Source organism: Grammomys surdaster, unplaced genomic scaffold, assembly GCF_004785775.1.
Source record: "Grammomys surdaster isolate TR1022 unplaced genomic scaffold, NIH_TR_1.0 125574, whole genome shotgun sequence".
In the NCBI taxonomy this organism is placed as follows: Eukaryota; Metazoa; Chordata; class Mammalia; order Rodentia; family Muridae; genus Grammomys; species Grammomys surdaster.
Window position 1 is genome coordinate 516412 of NW_021620421.1, and position 10587 is coordinate 526998.

The 10587-nt window shown below is 43.9% G+C and overlaps 1 protein-coding gene across 1 annotated transcript; it reads left to right on the plus strand.

The window, feature by feature from the left end:
• The first annotated feature begins 1024 nt into the window (after positions 1–1024).
• On the plus strand, positions 1025–6428 carry LOC114638322 (microtubule-associated protein tau-like). Its single transcript, XM_028786745.1, has 2 exons — positions 1025–1061; positions 5345–6428. Exons 1-2 carry the CDS (start codon positions 1025–1027, stop codon positions 6370–6372), a joined length of 1065 nt encoding a protein of 354 aa, XP_028642578.1. The 3' UTR covers positions 6373–6428.
• The last annotated feature ends 4159 nt before the right edge of the window (positions 6429–10587 follow it).

Sequence of the window (10587 nt, forward strand, 5' to 3'; positions counted from 1 at the left end):
CCTGGACAGCAAGAGGGAGAGGGTTCACCCAAGGGTAGGAGGCCTAAAATGAGGAGTCAGCTAGAAGGCTGGTCATAAAGACCATGGATAAATCTGTCCCTTAGACTCATAGAGGCTGGCCAGTCCTCTTCTGCGACCATGGATGCTGTCCACTGACTAGGACAGAAAGCTTCGAATCCACCGATGTTTGCATGGTGTTTAGTCAACCGGTGCCAGAAAGTGATCCTGTGTAGGAGGCACATTTGTCATGGTGGCAGCCACTCCACATAGTAGTGGGTTCCATGGCTCGTGTAAAAACGGAGTTTCGAATCTGTCAAGGCCTACTTGGCGGAGGCTTCAAATAAGTCTCTGCACCAATGTTAGAATATGCTGTCCAGTCCCAGACAAATCACACCAAGCTGCAGGTCTCATGTGAGAGGTATTATTGGCAGAGGCAGCCTCTGTGAAGGAGGTGGGGAGTAAAGAGAAGAGGAAGATGAGGAAGGGCTTCGGAAGGGGGGGCAGTGTGAGGGAGAGGGACAAGTCTTTTATCTGAGCCATGATGTATCGCATGTGCAGAGGAAATTGCAGCGAGTGCCATGGCAAGGGATGCAAGAGCTGCCCTGTAGACTAGAGATGACGTGTCTCATCACTGGGTCCAAGAGCCGGCTGTAAAGACATTTCTAGCTATCCAGGGATGCACCTGAAGTTAACAAAGAGGAGAGAGAAAATGGAGCCATTGGGTGTGTGTAACTCAGACAGACTCAGGGCAGCTGGAAAGGAAGAGAAAAAAAGGAGGAGAAAAGAGGAAGCTGAGAGATACAGGAATGTGTACTCAAAGACCCTCATTCAACATTTTTGTGCACCAGTCACTTGTTCTAAAGGCTAGAAGTTGCTCATATCGGATGTGGTGGCACATGTAGAAACTGACATTACCACTCCATGGTATGGCTAAGGAGAAATTTTTTATTGTAGATATAAGAGACAGAACATCCAGAGGCATCTGGAAGAGTCCAGAGCAAAGAAAGGAAGAGGTAGGCCGAACATGACCAATAGACTAGACTTGAAAGAAGCAGAGGAAGGTGGGATAGGAAGAGAAACATAGAGGCAGGGAAGAGGGAGACAAAGGGAAAATGAGCATATCAAAAACAGCAGGGTTATAAGGAGAATGAGGAGCGGGGAAGGAAATCAGTGAGCTGGAGGGAGTCTAGGGTAGGGAAGGAGGTGAGAAGAGCTAACTTGGGCTTTAAATGTGTAACCAATATTTGTAATATTAAGAGAGCCCGGAGGCCAATATGGGCTTTGGTATGCTAATAGGCACCACAGGTAGCCATTTAGTCCTTCTGCCACTGATAAGGAAAAATGCCTCCTTCACATAGAAGGGAACTGACTTCACGAGTTTCTGAGGAATGCTGGCTTTTATCTATCCACCAGAAGTCCTTCTATAGTCCAGGAATGCCCTTGGAGTTTGGGGGGGATCAGAGATTCCTTTGGACCTAACAGCACACACCTATAATCCCAGCATGTGGGAGGTGGAGGTAAAAAGACTAGCAGTTTGAGATCATTTACAACTAACACAGCAAATTTGAGGTCATGAATACATGAAACTCTATCTCAAAACTACAGAAGGATGTTCAAAACAGCTTAGCAGGTAAAAGCACCTGTCACCAAGTCTGACAACTGGAGTTTGATCCATGGACTCCCATTGGTTGAAGTAAGGAACCAGACTCCTACAAGTTCTCCTGTGACCTCTACACACATATATGTCATATGTCATGATAAACACACACGCGCACACACACACACACACGTGCATACCAGCACACATACTACATACATACATACATACATACATACATACATACATATTTCATTCTAAAGATCTGAGAAAAAGAGGATGAGGAAGAAGAAAGAGAGATGAAGAGGAAGCTGAAAAGAGGAAAGAGTACCTAGTTTCCTTTACCAACTTTTGCTGAATCCTGGTTCCTGAATTTTGCATAAATTATCCATGGTAATAGGACTCTGTACCCATACTGTTTGCAAGATGTGTGCTCTGGGTATGATAATAACAATAGCCACCACTTATTGAGAGCACATTTATGCAAAGCTAAGAGCTTTACATAAATTATCTCATTTAATCCTCACGACAACCCTGCCAGGTAGACCTTATTATTTTCTTCAATTTGGAAATGATGAAGCCTGAGACACAGACTGCTTAATTAGCCCATTACAGTCATCCAGCAATAAGTGACTGATCATGTGAACAATCAAAACCCAGGTTCATCTCATCCAGTACCCATGCTCCTAACTATGAAAGCTGGAGCCCCACAAGGTAGACTCTGTTCATCGGAGCCATCAGAATCATGAGGAAAGCTTTCAAAAATGCAAATCCCATGTCCCACATAAGACATACTCACTTTTTTTTTTTTCAAATGAAAACTGGAACCCAAAGTCTATAAAGTCCATGGATGATTTCTACATTCACAGAAATATTCTTAAAGAATATTGCTACTTGAGCTTTCACCCATGTTTGAATTCATACTCTTTACTAATGATAAGAAAGCCTAGACTGTTTGAGAGGAAGAAGCTTCTTGGGCCTTAAGAAGACCTAGTAGATGAGGATGGTATACCTGAGTCTGTATACTGAGTAAGTTCCCTGGGCAAGTCTTATCTACTTTGTGAGTTACAGCTAAAACTATCCTAGTTGCTGCCCTGGACTCTCTTTTGATTCCGGCAATTATTCTGTAATTCATAAAATGGGTATTAATGTGCCTACCTGCAAGAGCACTTATGAAAGTTAGATCCTACACCAAGTAAGGTAACAATGGCTTAACAAACAGTGGCTGACCATAAAATGTTCTCTCAGATTAAAATTCAAAAGAAGGTAGTCTTGAACCAGCTTGAGGCCCCTAATCATTAGACTAGAAGACCCTTACACTTGTGTGTCCTCCCTTCCATCATTAATATAAAACCTCTTGGTACAAAATGACTTCTGAATCTGCAGCTACTGAATACAGTTTTGAGTAAGAAAAGAGAAGTGAAGTTGTACATCCCAGCAAAGTCAGATTCCATTAAAACTTTTAGAAGGTCCTTAAAACATTCTCTGCTTCTATTGCCTTAACCAGAACTTTATCAAAGGTGATACCTAACTTTTAAACAAAACTCTCTTAGCTCTGTATCATTGCCTCCTCACACGGCCAGGAGTGTCTCCTTCAGACAGACCATAGGAACTGAATCAGGGTATGCCACTGATTCTACTTTACCACCAGAGTATTTCTATTACAATAAAATCTGGTTTAAAGGAGCACTAAAAAATAGAAAGGCAGCTACTGCAGGACATTGCAGATCACACTCTGAACCTTGAGACTGTAATGTTTGCTGAAAAAACCTGTTTCTAGTTGTGATGTGGCTCAGCCCTTAGCACACACCTTTAATTTGTCTGGCAGGAATACAGACATGCCTTTAGCACACACCTTTAATCCCAAACAATGAAGGTAAAGTTAGTTTGTAGAAGGAAGCATGTATGTTTGAAAGTGATATCTAATTGAGTGACAAAGTGATAAATCAGAGAAAGATTTGATAGAATAGGATATGCCCACCTCTCATGAGAAGAGAAAAGAAAGGGAATCTAATTAAGAGAGCAGGGCAGAAAGAGGAAAGAGTTTTACCAGGAGTGTTTTACAGAGACAGGTTGAAGAGAGAACAAACTAGACACATGTAAAGACAGAATAAGCAAGGGAATGAGAAGGAGCCAGAAGATTAGAACAGATTGCTAGAGTTAGTTTGAGTTCAGGGAGAGCAATTCAGGAGAGGCAGAAAGAGAAGCAAGATTGAATCAATCAACTTGGAGATGAGTTTGATCCAAAACTGAGTTGAATCAGCCAGTCAGAGATCAGAAAGAACTAGGAAGAGGTGAGTTTATTCACCAGCAAGTCTCAGAAGCTGAAAGCATTCTAGGTCTAGATTATATTGTACAGAGGTTAGAAGCTTCCAGGACTAGGCCTAGGTCAGTAGACAGAGGCAGAAAGCCTCCAAGACAACAATTAATTCAGGAAAATAAAAGTTACATTTACAGGCAACTAAGTTGGCAAAAGATATGCCTTGCAAGCTAGAAGACCTAAGTTTGATCCTCAGGACTCATATAAATAAGTTGGGCATAATGGTGTATACTTGTAATTCCTGTCCTGGGAAAGTAGAGATAGGTTGATTCCCAGAGTCTCTGGCCAGCCAACCTGGCCTACTAGGTAAATTTTAGACCACTGAGACCAGTCCTCAAAAAACAAGAAAAAGCTAGCAAGATAGCTTATCAGATGAAGCACTATCTTGCAAGAATGAGGACTAGAGTTTGAAGGCCCAGAATCCATGTAAGACCCAGGCAGGAATGACAACACTTAGGAGACAAAGTGAATGCCTAGAGCAAGACAGCTAACCAGATTAGCCAGCTGAGCTTGGGGTTCCTAAAGAGACTCTACCTCAATGTATTAGGTTGTATTAGGTAGAGAGCAGTTGAGAAAGATACTTGATATCAACTTTGGAGCTCAACACATACACATGTGCACCACACATAAAAACACATATGCAACAACAGACGCATACATGTGCAAAAATCAAGGAGGACGACTTAGATGAAAAAAAGCCCACCTGAACTGTTACTAATAGCAAATTTCAAGTGACTTTTAACAAATAAAACAAAAACAATAACAACAACAACAAAAATGGGAGGGCGGGGAAGCAGTAAGGCAGACTGAAGGACAAACTGGACAAGATAAACCTAACAGTCCAAGCAACTATTTTACTCAGATTGGAAAAAATGGTGACAAGAAATCACTTGTCATGATGGCCTAAGAACATGAAGCTAAGGCTCAGTAATCCCTGCCCCCAAAACTAATAAAGATCCCTGAAGAGAAAACTGTAGAGAAAAGATGTAGTCACATCAAAAGGGAGAAGTGACTATGTAAGACATGAGTGTTCCAAGAAACTCAACCAAGCATCTCTGACATGTACTGAAAGCTCAATAAGCAATAGTTAGCCAGATAAGTGAATGGCTGACCCAAGATTACAGCTCAGCATTCATTCAAAAGTTTCCAGGAGGCCCACTCTACTCTATTCCAGGCTCTATGCTAGATGCCACAGGTGTTGCAATAAGCAAGACAATTGAAGTCTTTGCCCTGCTGTGTCGGTCATAACTACAACAAAAGAAACCTGAAAAAAAAAATTTAAAAGGGGAAATTTATTTTGGCTCAAAGTTACAAAGTGACTCAGATCTCATTTCTCAACTATAGTGAGGCAGACTATCATGGCAGAGAACATACTGTGGAAATTTGTTCCCATGATCTCAGAGAATTCCTTCTTATACTTAACCCAGACCCTGAGAAAGGAAATGCTACTGTTGAAAAATTCAGTGGTCATGAGAGAACTCCCGACAAGCAGGCCGCTGCCCAGACCCACACGGAGGTCCCAGAAGGAACCACAGCTGAAGAAGACACCCCGAACCTGGAGGACCAAGCCGCTGGACACGTGACTGAAGCTCGAGTGGCCGGTGTAAGCAAAGACAGGACTGGAAATGATGAGAAGAAAGCCAAGGGCGCTGATGGCAAAACCGGGGTGAAGACCGCCACACCTTGGGGAGCAGCCACTCCGGGCCAGAAAGGCACATCCAACGCCACCAGGATCCCAGCCAAGACCACGCCCAGCCCAAAGACTCCTCCCGGGTCAGGTGAACCACCAAAATCTGGAGAACGAAGCGGCTACAGCAGCCCCGGCTCTCCCGGAACCCCCGGCAGTCACTCCCACACCCCATCCCTACCAACGCCGCCCACCCGAGAGCCCAAGAAAGTGGCAGTGGTCCGCACTCCCCCTAAGTCACTGTCTGCCAGTAAGAGCCACCTGCAGACTGCCCCTGTGCCCATGCCAGACCTAAAGAACGTCAGGTCCAAGATTGGCTCCACTGAGAACCTGAAGCACCAGCCTGGAGGCGGCAAGGTGCAAATAGTCTACAAGCCAGTGGACCTGAGCAAGGTGACCTCCAAGTGTGGCTCATTAGGGAACATCCATCACAAGCCAGGAGGTGGCCAAGTGGAAGTAAAATCAGAGAAGCTGGACTTCAAGGACAGAGTCCAATCGAAGATTGGCTCCTTGGATAATATCACCCACGTCCCTGGAGGAGGGAATAAGAAGATTGAAACCCACACTCTGACCTTCAGGGAGAATGCCAAAGCCAAGACAGACCACGGAGCAGAAATCATATACAAGTCACCTGTGGTGTCTGGGGACACATCTCCACGGCACCTCAGCAATGTGTCCTCCACGGGCAGCATCAACATGGTGGACTCACCACAGCTTGCCACACTAGCCGACGAAGTGTCTGCTTCCTTGGCCAAGCAGGGTTTGTGATCAGGCCCCCAGGGCAGGCAATAATCATGGAGAGAAGAGAGATCATGAGAGTGTGGGAAAAAAAATGATCTGCCCCCTTGCCCTCTGCCCTCCCCGCTGCTCCTCATAGACAGGCTAACCGGCTTGTCACCTAACCTGCTTTTGTGGCTCGGCTTTGGCTCGGGACTTTAAAATCAGTGATGGGAAAAAGTTAAATTTCATCTTTCCAAATTGATTTGTGGGCTAGTAATAAAATATTTTTAAGAAAAAAAAAAAAAGAAAAAGAAAAATTCAGTGGTGCACACTGATAAACAGTGAGCTTACTATATTCTGAAAAACCCATGTTTTGAGCCTGTAAAAGCTAATTTTCCTAGTTCTTGCTCACAGATGGCACTACAATGTTGGTACATGGAAGAATGGAGAAGAATGTTGGTCAGTAGAGATCAACTCTACTCTAATCTCGGGTCGGGAAAAATTAGGATTCCTTTGATTTATTACTTTGTTTGTCTAAATAAAATCTGGAAATTTGTAACTGCTGACATTTACCTCTTTGGCTGTTCAAGATTGGACCCAAACATGAACTGGCATAAATCTCCTAGGGCTAATGCCATGCTGTAGTTATTTTTCCTTGTCCTCTATTTCTGCCAACTCTCTCCTCTTTTTATCTTATTTTTTTGTATATTCCATGCTTTTGTAATTTCTATCAAAGTGACAGTGACACACATAAACTTCTTGCTCAAACTGCTAATAGCCTGCAGTACATGTGCCATCTAGTGGTGAGAAAGAGCAACTGACAGGATAGAAACTGGTTTTTGTTTTGTTTGTTTTGTTTTGTTTTTTTCTTCCCCCTGTGTTTTCTGGAAACTCCAGTATTTGGATGAAGAATGTGCTGTGGTGTTTTTGTTTGTTTGTTTGTTTGTTTTTTTGTTTTGTTTTGTTTTGTTTTTGCCCTACCTGGATAGAAACTGTGGCTAAGTAAGAAAACTTCCTAGTTTGTGCAGTCCTGGACCCTTGAGCAGCCAAGGCATATGGGCTAGACTGATAGCCCCAGAGGCTTACAGCTAAAAGCCTTGAAGGTTGAATGCCTATTGCCCAAGCTTTAGAAGGCAAAAAGTTATGTATCTGGATGGACAAGTTGGAGGCTTACTACTCTGGCCTTAGAGCCACTTAGCAGCTATTGTAATTCTTGGTTTTCAACAGCAGTGAACAGAACAGCAGCACCTTCTAGTTATAGCACCTGGAAGGGCCTTGAGTTTTGGAAGTCGAAGCTCCTACAGTGGTTAGTGTTACAGGTCTCCTACCAAGGGTGTCGGGACCCTTAGCCCATAAGGGTTGACATTTTCCTGGACCCCTTAGTACCCACATTTTAAAAAAAAAAAAAAGCTGGATCTGGGTCTATTGGCCTTCACTTGTAACTCCAGTGCTGAGAACAGAGGCAGAGGCAGGTAGATCCCTGTAGCTCACTGGTCAGCCAGCCTAACCAAATAGGTGAGTTCCATCCAGGTCAGTAGGAGGCTGTCTCAAAAAGAAAGTGTCTTGAGGAGTGGCATAGAAATTCACTTCTGTCTTATACACACACACACACACACACATACAAGAAGCCAAGAAGAGACCATTCAAGAGAAACATTTAATGGGCCCAATGTTCCAACACTAGGAGCAATGCAAGAGACCATCTCTCAGCTGTCTAGCATGGTGACTGGAGCAGCCTGCAAATGTAGTCAAGAAAGGAGTGAGGCAGTTAGAGTGTTCACATCAATCACAGCACAGTCCTTCAAGAATTGCAAACACAAGCTTTCATTTGCATGAAGGACTGACATGATGGATGCAAACACCCTTGCCACGCCTCCTTATGACTATTTAAGTGGGCTAGTCAGATTGTTTCTTTTTTAAGTCAACATAAAGATTCTCTCACATAGTGCCCTCTGGTGCTATACACAAGGCTTCTATCTGATGACCCTGGCCTTTATTATTAGAGGAGCAGGCTGAGCTGGTGACAGGAAGAAGGGACAGTTGGAGACAGCAGAAGTGGTAAAGGCAGCAGTGGCAGCCGTGAGGTGATAGCTTAGTTCTAGAGCAGTGCTGGAAATGGAAATAAGAAAGATGAAAGCTTCCACACAGGAGCCAAGGGCAGAATCAATAGGGAGCAAAGTTGGTGGAGACAATGAAAGAAGCATAGAGAAGCAGAAGCATTGAGAAGACAGGGCTGAGGGTAGGACAGTGAAAGAATGCTTGCCTTACCTGCACAAAGCCCTTAGTCTGAACCAGGATGCCATATGGCATACAGGCAGGAATGATGGTACATGCCTATAATCTCAGAACACAGGAGTAGGATGCAGGAGGCTCAGAAATTCAGTATCATCTTTGCCTATACAGTGAGTTCAAAGCCATCTTGGAATATATAGGACTTTGTCTCAAAAACTAAAATAAGATAAAATACAGGACACTGACTGGCTAGAGAGAAAGACTATAGGCCCTAATCACTAGACCACCTGGGAGCTGCCAACTCTGAAGATCAAAGGCTGAAGAACTCAACACTTAAGACCCTCTCGGGAGCTGGAGCACCAACAGGCACTGCCTATGGCTTCTGCTCACTGCTATCAGAAGCCAAAGATTACAATAGCTGCCACGTGTCAGGGTTGCTGGTAGTTAAAGTCCAGAGCCATAAATCCAGCCTCCAAAGCCTAAAGCGATAGTCCCCTAGCTCTCAGGACTTGAAGCTATGAAATTCTTGGCTCCGCCAAATTGAACCCTGAGTCTCAGGCACTGGAAGAGTTTCTACTGGGGCACTCACAACTCCTAAGTGAAGTGAAAGAGCCCAGCAAGAGACTGTAACCAGAGATCAGGAATGCTCTCCCCTCCTTTGTTGGTGAACTAAGGATTAAAGGGAGTCTAGACACTGTTGAAGAGCAAGTGACTGAGTGGCTCAAACCCAAGACCGTTAGAATATGAAGAAGGAGATAAAATATATTTACTTACTATAGTAAAGCCTTGCAGCTGAGCAAGGCTGTGTCTGTGCAAGGGTTCAGTGGAAGGTGTCAGACAGAGTAAGCAATGCAAACAGCCGGATTTAGGAAAGTGATTACATGAAAGTTGTTTAGAAAATTCCTTTCCTGGCAGGATATGAATGCATCTACTCCTCCTCCTAGGGGCCTAAAAACAAACCAAAGTGTGATTCCATCAAAGTTCCTCTTGGAAGCCAATGAATGCTACAGGGCAGGGTTGAGAGTGAGCCCAGAGCAGCCTGCACTGGAAGATCTGCACTCCACATGGGTGATGACTCCTCAGCAGCTGCAGAGATGAAGTCCCCTTCCTTTAACCCTAGCTGCTCCGCAGAGGCAAAGCCAAGTGCAATTAGGGCAGAATCACATGCAAGTAACTGGGAGAAGCGGTTGGAAACAGAGTTCAGTGACCCTCATCCCCTCCTTCTAGGAGGGAATGTCAACAGTGTCAAGCCCTGCTACGGCAATCTGATGCAAGCAGGCACAGCCAATATGATGAATAAGGTGACTTTTTTTTGTTCAGGGGACAGCACACCACAACAGTTGTTTATTGTGACTCATTTGTGGGCATCACCAGCTAAATGTTAAATATGAATAATATTTTATTTTAAATTACTTAAATATTTTAATTAAAAAAAAATTTTAAAAACTTTTAAAACGTTAATAACCACATGAAGAAGCTGAGAGTCTAATGTCTTCATTTTACACTCAAGAAAATAGGAATTTATGAACAATGAGCCCCTTGTTCAAGGTCATACAGCCTGTCAGTCACAGGTCCAGGCTGACTCCTGAGCCAGTCCTTGTCGCATAGCAGCATGCTGCCCCTAATCATAAGTAGCAGGTGTTCATTTGGGCTTTCATTTTACACACAAGATTTCAAAATAAATCATATCATCCCATAAAACTGCAAAGAATTACTCACTGGCTCTGCAGCTGTCCCTTCACATGCAATCCCAAAATGTCAAAAATCGAAGAGATAGTTAACAGAGCCCCGGTTTCACTAAGCTTCACCCAATGGCTAAGACCCATCAGTGCAAAATGTGCAGGAAAGATTCTAGAAGCCAACTGTAGTAAATAAGAGGGCCTCAGCCTATGAGACGGAGAAGATAAATTCATTCACCTGCCATGTTAACCCAGCAATTGCTCTGGGCCAGGGGCCAGGTAGGGTGGTACAGCAGCAGTCACAAGTGTGTGTGTGTGTGTGTGTGTGTGTGTGTGTGTGTGTGTGTGTGTGT

Excerpts from the sequence above, each read along its gene's own strand:
- LOC114638322 (XM_028786745.1), top strand. The coding sequence starts at position 1,025 with ATGACCAATAGACTAGACTTGAAAGAAGCAGAGGAAG. Across the intron at positions 1,062-5,344 it reads CTTGAAAGAAGCAGAGGAAG|ACCCTGAGAAAGGAAATGCT; the intron begins GTGGGATAGGAA and ends TACTTAACCCAG.